This window comes from Girardinichthys multiradiatus, chromosome 1 (genome assembly GCF_021462225.1).
Source record: "Girardinichthys multiradiatus isolate DD_20200921_A chromosome 1, DD_fGirMul_XY1, whole genome shotgun sequence".
In the NCBI taxonomy this organism is placed as follows: Eukaryota; Metazoa; Chordata; class Actinopteri; order Cyprinodontiformes; family Goodeidae; genus Girardinichthys; species Girardinichthys multiradiatus.
The window spans coordinates 22,220,494-22,241,491 of NC_061794.1; the positions used below are offsets into that span (position 1 = coordinate 22,220,494).

The 20,998-nt window shown below is 42.8% G+C and overlaps 1 protein-coding gene across 6 annotated transcripts in view; it reads right to left on the reverse strand.

The window, feature by feature from the left end:
* Nucleotides 1-763: 763 nt before the first annotated feature.
* rerea (arginine-glutamic acid dipeptide (RE) repeats a) overlaps nucleotides 764-20,998 on the reverse strand; it is a 191,247-nt gene continuing 171,012 nt past the window's right edge. For 4 of the 6 annotated variants that reach the window (XM_047391703.1, XM_047391625.1, XM_047391789.1 and 1 more), the window contains 11 exons: nucleotides 10,896-11,058; nucleotides 10,174-10,266; nucleotides 9,490-9,689; nucleotides 8,831-8,992; nucleotides 8,642-8,755; nucleotides 7,162-8,543; nucleotides 5,768-5,990; nucleotides 4,969-5,689; nucleotides 3,097-3,270; nucleotides 2,833-3,013; nucleotides 764-2,749 (listed from right to left, as the gene is read on the reverse strand). In XM_047391703.1, the coding sequence (XP_047247659.1) occupies nucleotides 2,716-2,749; nucleotides 2,833-3,013; nucleotides 3,097-3,270; nucleotides 4,969-5,689; nucleotides 5,768-5,990; nucleotides 7,162-8,543; nucleotides 8,642-8,755; nucleotides 8,831-8,992; nucleotides 9,490-9,689; nucleotides 10,174-10,266; nucleotides 10,896-11,058 (3,447 nt within the window). In that variant the 3' untranslated portion in view covers nucleotides 764-2,715. The remainder of the gene's footprint in view (nucleotides 2,750-2,832; nucleotides 3,014-3,096; nucleotides 3,271-4,968; nucleotides 5,690-5,767; nucleotides 5,991-7,161; nucleotides 8,544-8,641; nucleotides 8,756-8,830; nucleotides 8,993-9,489; nucleotides 9,690-10,173; nucleotides 10,267-10,895; nucleotides 11,059-20,998) is intronic. The other 2 variants (XM_047391872.1, XM_047391961.1) reach the window with 2 other exon arrangements.

Genomic DNA, 20,998 nt, shown 5'->3' on the forward strand with positions numbered 1-20,998 from the left:
CCAGGCTTTGATGTTTTTACAGCGCAGCAGAGCAATATTCGGCTTCGAGATTCACAACCTGCTGCTAAGATGATCTCTCAAAGCTCTGTTTGTGAAGCAGAGAAAATAGAAGGCTGCAAAATAAACCAACAAACCAGAATGAGTGTCTGTTATTCCAGGAAAGTCCCTCAGCTCAAAGAACTACTTACTAAACATATACTAAGAAAAGGGATTAAAGTGTGTTATTTGCAACACAGTTGCAGTACATTCCAGAAGTAATTATACCTCTTGTACGTTTTCAACTTTCAAATTGAAAAAGTATGGCGTGCATTTAGTCCCCTTTTCTGATACCCCTAATTTAAACCCAGTGCAACCAACTTAGAATCTGCTGAAAAGGTAACTAATAGTCAAGGGTTAGATGTTATGTATGGAACACAGTAAACATGTTGAAGAAGATGCTCCGGTGAAATGAGATCAAAATTGTAGTTTTCATTTAACATGCTGAATATGCATAGTGGAAAAACTGAACTCTGAACACCATTCCTACAGTTTAACATGCTGGTGGTGGCAGCATCATGCTGCGGGGATGGGTTTTTTTCAGCTAGCACTGGGAAGCTGGTCAGAGTTAATAGGCGGATGGATGAAGTTAGAATGGTCCTAAATAGAATTGAACACTGGTTGTAAAATCAATGTTCACAGACACTTCTCCAGGTTTGTGACTAAATGTGAAATCCTTACAGGAGACCCTGTATGTTTGTCTTACAGACAGCACGAAGGGGTGATCTGTGGTGTAACTCATTCGTTTATTTTAATTCCACAAATTTTTCAAAAAAATTACAAAATACTCAAATGGAGAGAACACAGGACTCACAATTTTTCTTATTATTTCTACTTTTTGTTTTACATTGTGTCATCCCATGGTGACTACTCATATATACAATAAGCTTCAAGATACCAGTATATATATAAATCTTAGCAGTCAGAATTTACATTCTGCTATTGCCGCTTTGAAACAAGAAGCTAAACCATTGACAACACTTAACATCAAAGGCTTTGGAGACACAAAAAAGAGGGAATAAAAGGAGAGAAGGGAGGATGATGAAGATGATAAGAGAAAGAGAGAAAGATGGGAAATGGTGAGATGGAGTGACAGGCAGTTGTCAGCGTTTCAAAGTCTTTCTGTAAGTTTGAATTTTGCAGGCATTTAGATAAAAATATAGTGCTCAATGGGAAAGATGTGGTCACTTTTAATGCAGGTACAGTTTCTTCAACTGGTTAAAACAAAAACATATAAGAAAAAGCCACCGTTTTTTTTATATGTTCATGACAGTCTTAGTGCATGGGAAAAAAGCAAATAAACATAAACAAATAAAAAACTTGGGCTTGCGCACTAATGTGACATGTAACAGTCAGTGGCACACACAAGCAACACTCCCGAACACCGACAAGCTGGGTGTGTCCTTTAGAAAAACATAAAAACAAGGCATATGATGAAAACATGGACAAAACGATCCCCACGCCTCCTGGTGGTCAGCAGAAACCCAGGAGATGGCAAAAAGGGACTTCAGGTCAGGTCTTGAATTTCTTCAGATCATAGATTCCTTTTCATTTTTTTTTTGGCCTACTTCATGGTGTCAGACAGGTCCTATTAAAGCGGTTTCCTGATATTTCATGTGTAGCAGGTCTTGAACTAGTATTCAATAATTTCCCTTAGCTTCTAAGGTTAATTTGAAAAAAAAAAAGAAAAGAAACTGCCTCCAATTTGGCTTAAAATTGGTCCGTGTCACTAAAAGCACAATTAAAACCAATTCTGTTAAAACCCAACAGACAGCGATGGTGTACTGCTCCTCCTGTTGACTTAAATACAAACGAAAAGGGATAAGACCATTTTAGCAGAGCTCCAGGATGCTCACTCAGTGCAAAAGTTCTCCTTTTTAATCCGCTGCCTCTTCAAGTGTTTCAGTAACTCAACACGTTAAATCTGACAACCCGCTGCGCGTAACAGCTGATGGAGGGATGGATGGATGCGGAGGGCGTGACGGGGGTCATGGTTTCACATACGAGCGTATGTGGGACTAAATCTAACACAGTGAGGTCACAACCGAACCGCAACTTTCAGAAACTGCTTGTATAATGCCATGGTGCTCCCCTCTTAAACAGGGGATAATGCTTCAAAACAAGTTATATTGGAGGCTGAAACGACTTGGAGTCCACACCTAGTAATAATAATAATAATAATAATTATAATTATATGTTTATATATACTATTTACAGACTGAAAAACGCCATGCTGTAGCTTTTCGTAAAATTATGAAAAACTTCCAACAATGTATTAAAATAAACATTGAATTTAAGATAGCACTTGTTATTTTTCCATAAATGGTCTGACAGGTCTTTATTTTTTCTCCTTTTTTTCTTGATAAGCACAGTGTCTTGTTCTAGCACCTACAAAACATCAGGGAAGCTTGTCATGCAGGAGTCTTGAGGATGTTGTCACTACTGGTTATATACCAAAGAAAGTCAATGTCTTGAAAAGTAAAATAAAGGAAAAAGGAAAGAAAATTAAACGTTCTTGACGGGAACTGAAACTGAAGAAAATCAGAAGGTCTGCTTGGCCCTTTTTCTGTTCTTCAAGACTGAAGTTGTTTAGAGGTTCATGAGGAGCCTCCAAGACCGCTGCTTTTGTGACAACTTCCTGTGTCCTGCACTCGTCAGTCGGCGTCTCCCTCCGGTTAGTTACAGCTGCTTGTCACTTTCCTTCTTCAGTCGGCTGAAATAGAAAGAGGACGTTTTAAAATGTGGAAAATCGAAGCCGGTTTACATTCCTGGTCTGAGATTTGGTGCTTATCTGACCTGTAGTAGTCCTCCTGACCAGGCAGAGGTCCCCCATGCATGTGATGGTGCCCGTGGAGCCACTGTTGCTCCATCGCCAGTCTCTGGAGCTCTGCCGATTGGGCGTGCATGGCCTGCAGCTGGTGGGCAGCGGACATCTGTGGTGGTAGACCTCCTGGTAGGTCCCGTGGGTATGGAGCACCTGGAAGGAGGACATATGATCAGGGGGAGTGGTGGAGCTCAGGCTGATGGATTATGAGGAGCTGATGCTGACTGGGAGCTTACCGAAGACCGGGTGGCGCAGCATCTCATGTTCGTGTGGCGGCTGGCCCAGGAGAGGGTTAGGAATGGCGCCGGGTGGGTAAGGGAAGCGTGCCAGGTGAGGTCCGGCTGCCAGGTGATCTACGGCCAGCGGGTGGGCCCCCGCACCTGGAGGACATACAAGACATTCACCACCACCTTCTGGGTGTCAGAGTCTTAGGATCAGGGTACACTCAAGACAGTTTCATACAATGGTACTCCTCTCAAGGTCCAATTCAGCGACTGGTTTCAAATACATTCAGATCCTTTTAGCTTAATGAGGATTCTGAATAGCTTAATTATGAGAGGCTGGTTTAAAACCAGCCTCTCATAATTTCAACTTTTGGGTCAAATTAGTAAAATATTTTAGGGTGAAAGTTCCTCTTAGTCACCGTTCATAGAGATGAGAGAAGTAACACAAGTATACACAAAACATCAGAACTTTAATAAAACAAATACAATGACATTAATATGATCATTTATATCTTCAGAGCCTTGTAAAAGTATTCATACCGCTTAACCTTTTTACATTTTGTCACATAACCACAAACTGCAATGGATTTTATTTGGGGTTTTATGTGATCTCAGTAAGATTTAGTTCAGGACTTTGACTGGGCCAATTCTTCTAACACATAAATAAGCAAAAACACCTATTCCATTGTAGCTCTGGCTGTATATTTAGGGTGTTTGTCTAGGCCTGTTATGATGATAATGATGATGATGTGGCGACCACCATGTTTAATTGTGGGGATGTGCAGTGTTAGTTTTGCTCCACACAGGGCGCTGTGCATAAAGGTCAAAAAAGTCAACTTTGGTCTCATCTGACCAGATCTGCTTTTTTCCATGAGTTTGCTATGGCCCATTCGGGGCTTTTGTCACAAACTGGACTCTCATGACTTTCTTCTTCTTTCTTCTTCTTCAAATTTGTGAAGTTACACCTGATTTTACAGAGTCTTCCACCTGAACAGTGGATCTCTGCAGCTCTTCCAGAGCTACCATGGGCCTCTTGGCTGCTTTTCTGATCAATGCTCTCCTTGCTCAGCCTAGGTGGTCTATGTATTTGTGCCGTTCTCAGATGATGGATTAAACTTTAATTAAACTTGACTTAATTTTATAGTACTGCTTTAAACTTCTCCATAACGTTTTTCCTGGCCTGTTTGCTGTGGTCCTTGGTCTTCATGATGCTGCTTATTCACTAATGTTCTCCAACAAACCTCTGAGGCTTTGGCAGAACAATTGGACCTATACTGAGATTAAATTACACACTAGCGAACCATAATTAACTATCAGGGCAGTTGGTTGCAATGGATTTTATTTAGAGGTATCAGAGTAAAGGACACTGATTATAAAATGCACCATACTTCAGATTGTTTTGTTGTAAAAAAAAGTTGGGAAACCATATTAATTATTTTTCTGATTCACGATTAAGAGCAACTTTGTGTTCTATCATAAAAAAAAAAAAATCATAATTTACATTGAACCCTGTAGTTATTGTTACAAAAGATTCAAGGAGTAAATTATACTTCTGCAAGGCACAGTGCAGTTATCACTGGATACAAATACATAAGACAGACAAGTTTAATAACAAAGTAGAAAGCTTCATTCTGTAGAGTTAATAATACTGCTGTCTGTTGAAGACAGAAACAGACTTAAATAGACATCGTATATTTTAACGTCTATTAACTACTTTTATTCATCTTATACATCAAACAGTTTTGATCTTGTGGCAAATCAGAAATCTTTGAGTTAAGCTACCATAGCATGTTAAAATATCCAGTCATATAAAATTTCCTAATAACAAACTACGTCATAACTGCTACAGCAACACTGTTAAATATAAGCAGGGCTTTCGTTTACCTTGGTGGAGAGGATCTTGCTGGTGGAGGTGGAGGTGGGAGTGGATGTGCGAGTGCTGGTGGTGGTGTGGCGTGACGTTGAACATCTGTAGACGGGCGATGGGGTCGTTGGCCACCGTGGCCATCCTCTCAGCGTGGAGCCTCTCTGCAGCCAACCTCTCTGGGTAGGTCAGGTCTGGCCGAAGCTGGGGCCCCGTGAGGGCGAGCCGTTCACGCTCTAGTGGGTTCAGGCCCGGATGAAAGGAGGCGAAGGGGTGATGGCCGGCCATGGGAGGTAAGGTGAGGGCCCCGTGCCTGGCGAAGTGCTCCATGGGATTTGTGGAAGGATGGAGTGAGTCCATTTCCGGGGGTTTGACTTCAAAACCTGGTTTCATCCTTTCCCTAAGCTCGCGCTCACGGATCTCCCTCTCCCGCATTTCCCGTTCCCGCAGTTCCCGCTCCCGCATGGCCGGGTCGGCGTTGTATAGGCCTGGCATGTGATATGCCAGCAGCGGGTCAGCTGGGTTGAGGGAGACAAAGAACGGGTGATTTCTGTTGGTGGGGGACATGACGTGGGGTCTGGCGTACTCGCTCAGGGTGCGCAGGGCGGGCGTGTCGGGGCCGATGTAAGGTGGCACGGCTGCAATCGTAGTCGGGGGGCCGTCGAACGGGGGACGCATATGAGCGGGGCCGGCCATCGGGGGCTCACCCATTCTGCTTTCATGAGCAGAACTGGAAGCTTTCTGTGAGGGAAACATGTAACACTTAGTGAGACTTAATCATATTTCAAACAAGAAAATGTGAAGGAAGGAAGTACTCACTGCTGCACGCTCCACCTCCTTCTCCCGCTCACGTTCTCTTTCTCTTTCTTTTTCCTTCTCCCTTTCCCGCTCCTTCTCTTCCCTCGCTTTCTGCTCTGCTTCTCTCTTTGCTTTCTCCAGAGCTTCTTCTCTCTTTTTGGCCAGCTTAGACGAAGCCAGCGGAGTGAAGTAGAAATCTGTCCGAGCGCACGAGTTATAACCCCGGTCCAGGTACTTGTAGAACCTGTTGTAAACACCAGAACATTTCAAGTTCATAAATCAGGACTAGTTACAATCAGGTAAGCAAGCTACATGTTAATTGTACATGCTGAATGTCAATGTAATAGTCCATTATTCAAAAAGGAAATAAAATGCCTCTGCAGCCACTTTCACTGCTACACTGACTGAATTAAAATCCTCATTGCTATTCATTGGCAGTCTGAGAATCACTTAAGGACAAGGTAACCATAGATGTCTCGCTGTAATTAATGTCCCTCAGCTCCATCCTCTGTAATCCTAAACTATCAGCCACCTCAGGGCTAATTGTGGCCTTGGACAGACGTTCTGCTGAACACATCAGAGCCTTAAAACATGGAGCCAGCGTTTTTTTGGGGTGCAAACCAGACCTGTAACCACACAGGTAAGTATTAGCTTATATTAGATCTGCTATATTTTAATTGTATACTACAGTGATGGCATCAGTTAAGATTAACCCATATTTTCCTCTTTCTGCTCTGAGCAACCTCCTGCTTGTAGATACTTCGGACGGTTACTGGTAAAAAAAAAAAAAAGGTTCTTAAAATGGCTGAAATATTTTCAGCATATTGTTACTGGAGGAGTCCAAAACTTCACTCCTCGAAGGCCAGTGCCCTAGATTTGTGTCTCTGGTCCAACAATCAAATTGCTGAATTTCCTCTTTAACACATAATCAAGCTCTTCACAGTCCTTCCAATGACCTACATATTTGACTCAGGTGTGCTGAAGCAGTGACACGTTTATTCCAGTCTTTTAAATAGGATGAGAAGAGTTTTCTGCATTGTCCTCTGTTGCTGCACACCACCTGTCAGTTGGCTGAAACAAGGTTCCCAAAATTTTTTCATAAACGGCGCAAAGCACATGGACAGTCATGGTGTGAAAGCTAAAAGAGTGCCACACATCATGCTTATTAAGGAATATCTGAATTAAAATTCGAATTTGAAAGCTATGAGTTGGTCGGCAAGCTGTTCTTAATGAATCAATGTATATGTTTTATTTTTAAATGCAAGTATAAATAACGCAATGCTGTCTGTTTAAGGTTATAGTATCATGACAATCTCATTCCAGCCTGTGCCCAATTGCCGATACAAATAACCAAAACCACAAAGGTATGAAATAAACACCACTCTGTGGTGTTTTGTTGCTGTTTCCAGACGTACCGTGCTGATTGGCTGGCATGGCTGGGCGTATTGACAACAGTGGGCTCCGGGGAGGGGCTCCTCTGTGGGGGAGGCGGGCTCTCCGGCTCTTCGGACTCATCTGGAGGCTCCTCTTTGATGTGTACAGGCGGGACCGCCTGGGTGGGGGGAGCGCAGCTGATCGAGGCAGGGAGTGGCATGGAGATGGAAGAGGATGGGGCAGAAGAAGACGACAACGGTGGCTGTAAGCCAGGCATAGAGTTCAACGAGGAAGGAGAAGGGCCGCTTGGAGGTAGAACTGTGCTGAAAGGATGTGAGGAGAAAGGTGGTGCACCGCTGGGATGTGAGGCCACTGTGGGGGGTGGGAGAGGAGGTGGTGGGGGAGGCTGGTGGCTGGCCGAAGGCGGGAGGCTCTGGGACTGGGTGAGAACTGGAGGCTGAGCCGGTGGAGGTTGGAGCTGCTGCCCCTGAGGCATCAGCTGGAGGGGAGGGGGATGTGCTGATGGAGGATGATGGTTGGATAAAGAGCTGAGGGGCTTTAGGGCAGGAGGTGGAGGCAGGTTTGAAGGCATCTGAGGAAACGGAGGCGCAGACACGTGAGGTGGGTGTTTGTGAGACTGTGGGGTGGCTATCTGAGGGATGGGGGTTGTTGGAGGGGGCTTGATGTGAGGCATGGGCATGGGTGCAGGGGGCAGGGGTTGCTCTCTGGGAGGCTGGCCTCCACTCTGTGAGGATGGCTGGGACTGAGGAGGAGGAGGAGTGTGAGACCTCTGCTGTGACTGGCCAGAGACGATTGGGGGCGGGACTTGAGAGGGAGCCACAGGGAATCCCTGAGGGGTCATGGCATGAGGATGCGGCATGTGTGGAGGACCTGGCTGTAGTGGATGTGACATGGGGGGCATGGGCCCATGGTGAGGGCTGGGTAAAGACTGAGGCGGGACAGAGGAGCCAGGAGGCGGACCCTGAGTCAGAGGCGAATGAGGAGACGGTAGCCTCTGAGGGTGAAGTGACCCTCCAGACTGAATGAGAGACATTGGGCTGGTCTGGGACAGAGGCTGAGGAGGTAGAGAGGTGGAGGCAGCAGTGGGGGCCACTTGTGGAGGCAGAGACGGGGTTGAGGTTGTGGGTGGCACAGGTGCTGAGGAGGCAACTGAAGTGCCAGGTTGACACTGGATGACTGGGGGATGCTGGCTCTGCAGGAGCTGCTGCTGCTGGGCTGAAGAGTCAGAGTCGCTCTCGTTGTCACGGGGGCTGGGGATGCTTGGGGAAGAGCTGCGGTTGTCCTGGTCGATGTCTTTTGGATCGCTGCTGAGCTCCTCATTTATGCTCCTCCCATCAGAGCTCTCGCCCTCCCCCTCTCCCTCCCCATCACATTCTGAGGGCGAGTCTGGCCGAGTGAGCTCCTGTGAGACACACAGGAGAATCAGGTGAAACTCAGCACAATCCACTCTGTACATTAAATACAGCTACATACTTAGAATAACACAAAACCCAGACTGACCTGTGTCTTGGACTTTTTGGCACTGGCCCTTTCAGGTTCCTCTGTGTCTAAAGCTCCCTTCTCTCTTTGTCGTTTGGCACTCTTTATAGGTGAAGGAGCTTCCTCTTTAATCTTCTGTAAAGCAGCAGAGCCATTAGTGGACACATATTTGCATAGAGCCTGTTTTTTATGTATCTATGTCATGTTTACCTTGCTTGGTTTCTTCATGGAGTCCATCTTGCTGTCGGTGCTGTCAGTACTTGCTGCACTCGGCGAAGTGCGTCCACTGGAGCGCAGATCCTCATTGCTAGGCGAGGCTCGGCCATCGGGACTTGCTGTCTGCTTCTTACGACCACTACGTAGCGTTGACATCTGTTATCAGAGTTGTGATGAAGGGTGTTAGGTTTCCATGTGTGGACGTAAAATAAAATTTTTCAAACTTTAGCTTTACTAAGAACTTGTGCATATTTGTACAGAAATTGTATATGAAACCTGTAAAAACCCATGACCAAGAATAAATGGATAAAAGAAGAGATTAGACATAAAAAGTTGGATAGATGAAGAGAGATGGGAGAACGGCTATGGTTGGATGGATGGATAAAGAGCTAGATGGATGGAAGAACAAATAAAAACAGAATAAAGTCTGCAAATACTTTTTATAATTCGGACATGGAAAATATCTAAATTAATGTCCATACATTTCCAGACTGCGTAGGACCCTGGACATAATAAACTGCTATTCCTGTACTATTTATTAAGTGACAACAGACCCTATGGTCTAGCTGTTCATTTCTCCAAGGATAGTTGGAAGATTTGTTTCCTAAAGGTGAAAATAGATGGATGGGTTTGGAGCGTGAGTGTTGGCGCACCGAGCCTCGGTTCCGTCGAGTCCTCATGCTATGCTTCCCGCCAAGCCCATCCTCTTCCTCTTTGACGGGTTTGAACATAAATGGTGGCGGGTCCACGGGCTTCTCGATGGGGGGCAGCTCCCCGTACTTCTTGAAGTGGATGCGGCAGTCGGTGCACAGCAAGATGTTCTCCCGGCCCCCGTGGTGCCAGTCCTTGGAGGCTGTGAAAAGCCATTTACAGTTGTGAAATAAGACACTCTCACAGGGGGTGGCAGGAAATCAACAACACACTGCAATGAACCTCCAGCTACAAAATACAAAGAAGCTCCTTAACTAACTTCTAACTTTACATATCCTGTGATATATCCTGCACCTAAATTGTCAGTGATTTATTATTCTGTGTTAACAAGGTAAAGCCATACGTATTAACGTATTAAAGGCAACTTTAGACTGTTCAGTTGGCAGCCGGCTTCTGGGAGCCAGCTGTATGGGAAAAAGAGGGAAGGATAATGAGGTGGAGAAAGTGAACGAGCTGTGGGCTCATGTCTGATTTGATCAAATTAGTCCTGACATCCTCTGATGCCCATCTGTCACACAGCTCGGTGTTGGGGCGGGATCACACACATCCCAGAACAGACCAGGAATAGCAAACTGAGTCCAAATGATGAAGAGGAGTGCAGAAGCAGTTTCATGTGGTTTGCTTACTGGTAGTGAAGCAGTGGCGGCAGGCGTAGCCCTTCAGCTCCTGTTCGCTGTCTTCACTGTCAAAGTCATCTTCGCTGGCTGAGCTCAGGTCCACTGGAAAAAAGACAAATAAATCACATGCAGTTTTTACACCAGGTTATGCATTCATCTCGATGTCATCTGCCACATACAGCGCCCTGCAAAAGCATTAATACACCTCGATATTTTGACAACAATGGCTCAGTGAATTGTACAGTGAGTTTTGGCAGTAAAAAAAACAATAATTGTAAAAGGTTCTGTGGTGTACATTTGAATTCTCCCCCATCTGAGTCAATACTTTGTAGAACCACCTTTAAATTGCCAATTCAACTGCAAGTCCTTTGCAGAATGTCTGCAAGCTTTGCACATTTACAGACTAAAAAAAATATTTGTTTCCAGATAGGATGAAGAGCATTAATGAACAGTAATTTTCATAGACGCGCTCCGTATATTCTCAATTGAATTCAAGTCACCATTCACATAGCATGAGTATCTAAACTCGGGGGGCGGGGGGGGGTTGTATTTACTAATTAAGTGGCAATTATTTGCAGTAAGATTTAATTCATGGGTATCAGAGTAAAGGGGGCTGGACAAAATCTATCATATTAAATCCCTGTGAAATATATCAAAGTTTGTTGTAACGTGACAAACGTGGGGATGAATACTTTTGCAAGAAACTGTAGTAGGGTTGAGGGGGTACATACAAAACTCGCTTGAGGGTGGGCGTGAGGGGGTGTTGACAGGAGTTGAAGCGGTTCGTGTCTTGATGCGGCGGAAAACAGGCTGGCGGCGGTGTCTTCTGTGGGCTCTGCAGCTGGCTGCCTCTGGTGTCTTCTTCCAATAATAGTAGAAGGTAATCAACTCTCCCTGGAACAGAACAGTAAATACTGTCAAAAGGGTCATACAGACATTTTGTTTTGGTGACTGAATAAAAAAACAACAACTTTAAAGTCAACTTGTTGAAAAAATCTGCAACACAAAACAGTGTTGAGAGCGAAAAGCCACAGTGAAGGTCAGTCCATGTCGGGATTTGTAGGTGCCTGAGGCTTGTTTGTGCTGCAGTGCTGTCTGTCCATGGATTAAGCAAGGAGGCTTGCTGAATGCAGGGATATTAGGATCAGTGCTTTGGTGGCTGCCTGGGTGGCAGGAGGTTGAATGGGAACAAAAGAACATGTCAGGCAGCGCTTTGGCGCTACAAATAGGGAGTGAAATGGCTCCTCGCCCCGTCGCTGGAAGAGTCAATTGAACTTTAATCAAACATTCGGTGAGGTGCACTTGCCAGCAAGCCGGGCGGATAAATCCTACGCACAAAGGGCCGCCAGGAAATCAATAGCCAACTGAAACATTTACACATGCAATCATGGATCAGAAAGCACTTTACTGCAAATTAACAGCTGTTTTCTAACATAGCAATAACATATAAAGCTTTGAAAGGTGCTGACCAGAGCGTTCAAGGGCGAACCTTAACTGTTCTCTCCAATGATACACTCTCACTAGTTAGTAGTCGCCCTGTATCTGGATGACAGATTCACGAAGTATGTTAGGTGATTGTTTGGTGAGCAGCAAGTCACCTGTAATCTTTAAAGCCCAGAGGGCAGCCATCTACAGGCGGAGGTCTGTTAAACTGCTGTTCAACAAAGCTCCCTGGGTTTAATGGCTATTGACTGTTTTCCTTCTCTGCTTCAGCTGCAAAACTTGACATAAATTAGTCAACCCGTTGCTCTCTAAAATGCATTAAAGGCTTTTCAGCAATAGCTCCACATCGTCTGTAGAAATGAGCCAAAAACAAACGAGCGATTTGATAAAAAGGAATGTTTATGAATTGCTTTAAAATGTTTAACTGACACAAAGCCAGCTGCTCAAAAGCATAGTAGGTTGGACTAAAAGGAAACAAAAGGGCTGCAGCAGCTTTAATTTCTTATCGTAGAAAGAAGTCTGCTTGAGGCTGGAAGTGGTTAGCTTTGAGCAAACGCAGGATAGCAGCTTTGATTTGTTTTTTACTTCAACAAGTCGTTTGGGTTTGACATTAAAGAGCAAGCTTGTTTTTTTCTGAATTCCTGCTTTGATTGGTAGATGATGCTCAACTCAGTGGGATTTAGGCCACTTAATAAGATCTCCCTTCATGTGTTTCTTAGGGGAAATTCATATCTACCAGAAACAGTAGGGACTCCCAGTTTATCGGGCAAAGCAGGGCTGGGAGCATTTACTGAGCATGTCGGAGTTCAGAAAAACTGGCTCCTATTTTAGAGGAAATCAAGGTGCTTCGAAAACGTTCCAGGGTTTCCAGACATTTTCCAGACTGGTTCTCTGCACTTCTATCTCAATTTGAAGATAAAATAAAGACGTTCTAAATAGATTTAGGACAGATATTTCAACCTGCAAGTACCAGACACTGGGTGGATGGATGGATGGTTAGATGGACTGAATGGATGGATAGATCAATTGTCAGATGGATGGATAAGAGCATGGACAAATGGATAGATAACGATCAAACTGATGTACGTTTTGGTAAATAATGGATGGATTGATGGAGAACTGGATTAAACTTTTAGAAAATTCGATATGAATAAGACCTGGAAATTGTCCATCCTCTAGTTCCTGTCTCCATTCTTGAATCAAATTCCACACTAGCCTGAGTAAAAAATCTGCTGCAGACAGGGGCATCTTCAGAAGTTGGACCGGTTCTGCTTACAATATTAGCATAAATAAAAAAAGCAAAACATGGTGGATAAATTAAATGAACAGTCAACTCATAATGACACGTATCTCTTCTTAATGCAAATAGCAGGAAACTAATGGTAATTCCTGAGTGTTCCCTGAAAGCGTTGCTGTGTTGCCTCCTGTTTGTCGGTACCAGTACACGCTGGTCGCTTCCTGTGCGCCTCCCTCTTCAACCTGGCCGGGGCCAGCTGGAGAGGCAGGTCGCAGGTCCTAACTGGGGGAAGGTAGGCGTCCTGAAGTGAAATCTAATTGAAATGTGCAGATCAAAAGTGTCGAGCGGTGCCGCATGCTGGCTTTGCTCTGTGCCTGATGACTGTTTCTCAGCAGTGCTTCGCTGCAGGCTGACAACCACACTGCCTCAGGACCAGCTTGGCAGACACGAGGAAAGGTCACCCTGCCTCTCCATCACTTACACTGTGTCAAGTACCATTACATTAGGGTGAGCCTAATGAAAACAATAACTCAGACTTTCAAATGAGAATTTACAGGTGCACCGATGAGCTGCTGCAGCCGGGTGCAAATGAAACTGAACTACAAAGAAGGTGGATTGATAAAGTCTTCATGAATTTAGGCAAGTGAGAGTCACTTTTAATGAGAAAGAAAACTAAAGTGGAATAAAAGCCTGAAAGATGATACTTTCTGTGCAGTTCACAAACAATCATTTTCAATGAGTTACTGTAAACAAAGGAGAGGCTGTTTGTGAGACATAAGACTTTGAATGTGCAGCCACGTTATACAATATGTGAGATAAAAGCAGCCAAACTGCGGCTGAGGGAAGCTTTGCGCTGTAAATTAGTGTCAAGGGGAGACAGACAGATTACCTCTCAGCCTGCCTGCATGTCAAATCCAGGCCCTCTGAAGCCACATCAGTCGCCTCCTCACTCTGACTGTGTACTTTTCTCTGTCAAAGGCACTTTGTCATGCTGCCGTAGGCCCCCAGCAGCACTTTAACTTTCATTACCTTCTGTTTCTACATTACGATATAACGTTTGAGCTGCCAGTAAGGGGTTTAAAAGTGAAATTTATTTTTTTTAAGAGACCAGGAAAAACTCAAAGCTCCATAAACTGCATTCAAAACTGCTCATCTGAATCTAGTAAAAAAATAAAAATGAAATTATTTGACAGAAATCTTGACACGTCCTGGCTTCTGCTTAATAATTTTCTCAGAGTGCAGCAAATTACTGCACAGCGACATAGAGCTTGCTGTTGCTGCTCTGCAGAACATGAGATAGTGACAACATAAGCTCAGCATTATAAGGCTTTTTAGACTGCTTCCATCTGCAGGAGCTTTCTCACTGCTGGATTATCCGACAAGCAAGGGGCTTTACCCCTCCTATCACGACACTCAGGGCTTCCGGTGCGGTTACTGCCACTTAAAACGGGCAGCTACACACAAATACGCGAGTGTGAAATAGATTTATAATATGAGACCATGTGCTAAAACATTTTATCCAAGTGCTACTATGGCGAAGAAGCAGGTCTGAAGTTTTACTCACACAAATTGTCCAATTTTAGTAAGTGGAAATAATTACTTGAATTAAGGCATCGGCTTGTATGATATTCTCATCAACTCGAACTAAAACATCATGGTTTCACTTTGTTTCTAATAAAAAAAACTAGAAACGCATTTATAACATGAACTACTTTTATTTAAAACAGATAAGGAACATTCATATGGACTGACACGAGTTGCTGACTGAATGGTGAAACTCAGCAGGGCACACAATTACCTCCATGCTAGCTCACACGCTTGAATCATTAAGCTCTGTCAGCTGTTACCTTCCGATCTGTCGAGCAGACCAACAAAGACACCATTAAAAGTCTCTCTTAGTGTCAATACTTCAGATTTCCAAAGGACTCAAACATTTTTAAAGCCAGCATGCTCCATGACAGGCAGGGGCTGAAAGCTTAAAAGTATATAACAAAGTAGAGCTGCACAATGCATCAGATATTTCAGTATGTGTGATAATAATGAGGAATGGTCTAATTGTTGGTCAAAGTGTTATGAATTCGTGGTTTACATACTAATAATTTATTGGAAGGAATTTCAGTGCAGTAGATGCTCACACCTGACCACAGAGGATAATGTGGATTAATTAAAACCAATATTATCATCGCAATATTCAACAAAAACGTCACAATCGCATAATTATCCAATTGTCAGGGCCTCTAAAACAGAGCAAGTTACTTCAGCCTTCCTGTTAGCTGCTGAGAGTCTTGCTCTCTCTCCCTGATTGAGCTGCAGACATGCCTCAATTTGTCTTGGAAAATAAATGTTCCTTTTAAATGGTTTACTACAAGATCTTCCTCTAACTTCTTAACCCAGTAACAACTTCGACATTGAAGAGTGGTGTTATGAGTGAAATATAGCAGTAAATGAGCGTGGTGCATTCCGTCACTGGTCGGGCTGATGTCTACTTATAATGCATTTTTCAACACATTCTCCTTATTAAGGATTTCCATTTCTGGATTTCTAAAATCCAAGTCATTGGTCACAGAGTAACAGGCAATACAGAGCAACAAACGACTAATTACATTTTCATACAGCAACTCTGAATGATAATTGTTTTGTTCCATAACAGCACTGAATGTACAACTGGTATTTGTAAAAAAAACAAACAAACAAACATGCTGTTGTGTCACTGTCTCCACCAGTTGGGCCATATTTAACTGATTCTGTATACCTGATAAGTTAACATGTTGAATTCATGTGCTTCCCTCTATGAAAGCTGACATAAGGAATCTAGACACAGTGGCTTTGAAACGGCTTCAGTAATGCGCAGATGTACTGATATGCTAATTAGCCATGTGCTACATTAAAAGCCGCTGCTGCTTTAACAGATATGAAACAGAGCTTAGATGTCTTCAGTGAACCTACATAAAACAAAAATATCTTCCTTGATTAAATGTCAAGATTTTTTCATGTTATTATATCCAGTATTTGTCTTTATAAGAGCCCAAACATGGCAAAGTTTTATTAGAACATATAGTAAGTTAAAAAGGTGTTTTCAGCAATTAGTAATAAAATGTGGTGTCATCCTGACAAAATTTAGACTGAACAAGATAACCTCTTAAATTAATTTAGGCTGCAGCCTAAAGGATGGTTGGGCTGGTGGATGAGCAGGAGCTAGCGTGCATCATCTTCGTCTGGCCTAGGTGGTCCAGTGTGTGCTGGCAGGGCGGAGGTTGAGGGCTGAACTCCTGTGTTTACACCCTCATCCGCTCTCAGGCCCAGACCCGAACAGATGGTTTATGTTTTTCCTGGCAGATTTGTGACAGAGCCACAAAAGGCCCCAGCTTTGACATGAAGCCAAACGGTTAAGGCTGTTGCTGGCAGGGGAAGGAGGAGCGTTTCAGGGGGAGAGCCGACGAGGGTGAGGGCCGAGTATGAAGCAGGGAAGAGCTGAGAAGGAGGAAAGAGCCAGTTGTGGATAACAATAGACAATCAAGACCGAAACCAAGTGAAGACCATGCTGAAGTAAATTCAGCAAATAAATGTGTGCTAAATATTTCAAGCGGTGGGGGGACAGAGAGCACTGGGATGTCATTTCTGAGCTCTGTTCGCTGATGGTGAGTTGTGTAAACATCCATTAGAGCAGTGTGAAGCAGAGCTCCTCCCGTTTCCTCCTTATCCTTCACACGGAGGAGTGCAGATTGCTTCTTGATTCATTTCAGTAAGGTTAGGGGGAAGTATTTTTAAACTAAATCAAACCACAGTTTATTATATATGCGCTTGACCCATGGACTTTGAATTCCTCAACAACCATGGCAGATGTATAATGTTTCGTTTGCAGGGCGAGCTCACTTCCATCACCTCCAATCTGAGTGTTAATATAGGGGGAAAACCTACTGAATGCTTATAGAGTCCAGAAGGCCAGAATTTCACTCAGAGGCGATTACAGAACCATTCCAGTAGAGAGGCACCAATCAGCCTTTTGCTGGCTGATACAGACTTCTGGTTTTCTTTATGTCTAACCTGCCACTTCAGATTTTTTATTTATTTATTTTATTCATAGGACTATAACACATAAAAAAGAAAAAGAAATGTGCTGCAGGTTATCTGAGGAGGTAGCAGCTTTAGTTAATTAAATTATCCACTGATAAAGCAACAAAGCATTGTGTCCCTAACTTTTTAATTTAAAAAAAAATTAAATTCAAATAAAGTGTGTCAAAGTATTTGCTGTTGTTTGGTGTATTTATAAAGAAAGATAGTGGCAATTCTTAGTTTGATGCATTTAATTAATAGAAAAAACTAAATCATAATATACACAATTTGTAGACATTAAAAATCCCAGGGGTGCATTTAAGAGGTTGGGCTTGGAAGAGTAAGAGGATCTCTGCCGGTGGAGCAGGGTGCATGTTGAAAACGGGTTAAATAGACAGCGATGGCCCTGCTGTGCAGCACCTTTCTATAACAGAGTGACTGCAAGAGCTCAGCTTTCACAGGTCAGGGATGAACAGGATGAAGAATCAGCACTCGTGTTTTTCCTGCTGTAAGCGCTTTTCCCCCAATGAAAGCAGACTGGAAGGCAGCAGTGTCTTTGCGCTGGAAACTCGGTCCGGGGTGTTCTGCTGATAAGCCAGTCCGCAAAAAAACACAACAAGTAGCCAACCAAAGACTTAATTACACAGGGAGCTCTATCTATCAGCCTGCTGGAAGATGTTTCCCACATTCAGCTGTGCTGCGTTGCTTTAAGTCTGTTAAAAGAACATCAATATGTGCTGCTTGGGTTTATCTCAGCTGACAGCAATTTTCCTGCCTATACAACTAATTATTCAAGAAACACTGAACCTGCCCTCTCACCACCAGCTGCTGCTGCTGCCAAACCCACCAGGCCATCGTAGTTTGTAGCAGCTTTAATTAGTGTTTTAACCTAAATATTTATAATCAAACCTATCCCCCAAGGTTGGGGCTGCTGGGCTAAGGACAAGGCAATTTATTCAATTTGACGTTCGTACAGATTGTACCAGGGCAAACATCTGCTGTGAGGTTGTGTTGAGAGCACTGCTCTCCTGTTGGCCGTCATGCAGATGACAGCAGCTGGAGGGGACAGAGCGCTCCTTTTTCTCAGAGAAACAAGATGTAACGAGAGCGGCTCGGCACCTTCTGGTTGATCTGAACGCCGGCAAAATGAGATAAGGTAAAAAAAAAAACAAAAAAAACCCCATCAAATTCACAAACACCGATGAGGCTTTGTAGGCCTGGGTGCCCTGAAAACCTGGAAAATAATGTCAACAACATTCATAAACGCTAAAAATCCGGACTGCAAGACTTAAAAATTAACCAATGGATCATCTTCCTGTGCTGTAGGGTACCAAAAGTGCTGTTTAGTTGCTTTTAATCTGATCTGTGGCTTTACGTGTCTTCACTTTGCACAGCTTTTATCGTTTGTTGGACTTTGAAGGTAAAATGGTGAAAAAAAAACAAAAACAATTCTTTACAGTAAAACTAACAGCATTATCACAATTCTACCCCCTGTAAGAAAAAAACTTAACGGTTGGACAGAACTGCACCAAATTTGTGAAATTCTGTCAACGGATGTCAAGTGTAATTGAAATGTATTAGTTAAATAGAAAGAAACAATTTAATTCACCAGCATCGCCGCCAATAAAAAAAAGCTAAAGAACAAGATGAAAATCAAACCGATGCTTTTGTGGGAGATCATAGAACCGCAATGGATAGAATCTGCTTTTTATTTTCTGTTTAGTGAAATTTTTCTGAATTGTGATTTGCAGAGAAAACATGTTCTTGATCCTTAAAAGTATCTAATCATAATCTATAAAATTGTACGGGTTCAAAAAATAATTCAATTTTAATGAGATCAGTACAATAATTTAGCATTTTTGTAAAACTGTTAGAAATTTGACATTATCTTGGTAGAAAAAAAACCTGGTAGTATTTGTTTCATATGAGTTTAAAGAAACATTTTTTCCTTAACAAATATCTTTCAGTTTTAATGTTTTAACATACCTTAAGCCTAATAAAATGTATGGCTCATTCATTTTTACCAGACAATCTGACACTGCACACATAGCCAAATATATTGGGGGGCTGGTGTCTATCTATATTAGGCAGCATTTACACAACACATATGATGGTTTCACTGATCCTAAAAAACAGATTTTTAAGATGCCATCGGTCAGGGAAGCTGAAAATCTTCCACTTCCAGCTTCTCAGTCCATCTCTAGTTCTAACCCTTCACAGTCTAATATCATCATATCACAAACCTCTACCATAAAGGTAAGAATGACTGCACTACTCCATATCAGTGTCCATGTTGATGCTAAAGGTCAAAAGTCTGACCCAAAATGAATGTTGATACTTATGTGAACCAGAGCCAACACCAAGTAAAGGGATTGAAGTCTGGAAAGTTAAAACCACAGAAACCAGAAATAAAACCTAAAAAAACCCAAACAGGTTGATAAAGATACAGACATGCTTACAGCCTTTGCTCTCCGCTTGTAAAATGTTTTTAGTTGCTTCACTGGGTCTATTGGATTATAGTTCTCTCTGTTTTGCTGATCATGTTCATGGTCTATAAATAAACTTTATAATACACTTATGCGAGTATCAAGTAAATAAATTAGTTGTGCTTTTATGCCGCTTAAAATCTCTCTCAGGACACAAAGATACACTGAGCACAGTTTCAAGCAGGAGATCTTTTTACAATAATGTTTTTGTTTAGTGAAGCGGTAACTGAGCACTGAAAACTGGTTTCGTCTGTCATAAAACAGTAAAACAGTAGCTATTTTACAGTATCCTTAACGTCTAAAGAACAAATTACATGCAATTAGTTGCACGATTTATAGGATATTCTTTTGTTTTTCTTCCCTTTAATCTCTAAACGTTTTGGCCTGTCCATATCCGTGTTAAGCTCCACAATAAACAAAGCTGAAATTGATACAGCTCTGTTTAGCAAATACACACAAAAAAACCAACATATTTCCTAAAAACCCCTGCAGTAAAAATATCAGCTCCAGAGTTAATCTCTAATCTGCCATCTCAGCATATTTGGGCTGTTCAAACAGTGGAAGCAGTGAGCTCGTGCTCCATGACGTCCTCACTGGAGTGTAGGAAATGGTGGCAGCAGAGCTAGCTGCAGACAGTCAGACGACACACCCGCTGGGCCTTGCTGTGACTTATATAAGGCATTCCTGACTGCTAGTCAGGCCTGGTGTGTTTGCACAAAGCTGGGTGCGTACCCCTGGCACTGGCTGTTCGAGCGGCGCTGGTGCTTCAGGGGTAGAGCGGCTAATACGAACATGGAGGAGCAGTGAGGGGCAGACAGGCCGTACTGGACCTCTGTAGCCCCCGATATCCGCCCAAAGGCTTTAAGCTCTGCACTGCATGCCAGGATATAGGGCAGGAGTAAGCAGGCTTGTGAAACATACTGCTCAATTTATGAGTAAAACGAGCAAGACTGAAGATTAACCTAAAATATCATCATATTCCAGTGAGGCAGGGACTGATGAGCAATAACTCGGACCATATATGTATTTTTTTTTACATCCTCTGTGCAGCAACCCAGGCATCCTGTAGCGTTTAAAACAAGCTATACCCGTTCTCCACATGTTATAACAGCCATTCCTTCATATGTTTAAAGGCCAGTTTATTTTCCGTGTGCAGGAGGAAAATTAATCTCTTTCTCTGCTTTGTGGCGGCGAGCCCCAATCCTGGAGGAGGTCTATTACTTTTCCTGCCAAGTAAACTCCCCCTCCAGGCTCAACTACATTAATACCTCTTTTATAGCCAATCAACTAGTCGTATATTTCAAAACTGCTAAAAAATAATTGGAACGACTATTATAGAAGAACAGTATTTAGCTTAAGATTCTTACCGCTATAATAATCATAAAGTAAAAAATATCAAATATACAGATTTTTCATAGAATATTAAAGCAATTGTCTACTAGGGTTTGTAGCTATTATTTTACTCCTCTGAAAGTAATATTAAATAAAATGCTAGAGATAGCCAAATAGATTTTTACAGTTATAGTTATTTTAATTTTGATACATTAGGCAAAGAACAGAATAAAAAACAGAAACTGAGTAGTAGTTAAAGTGTTAATGGTGCTGAAAAGTCTTC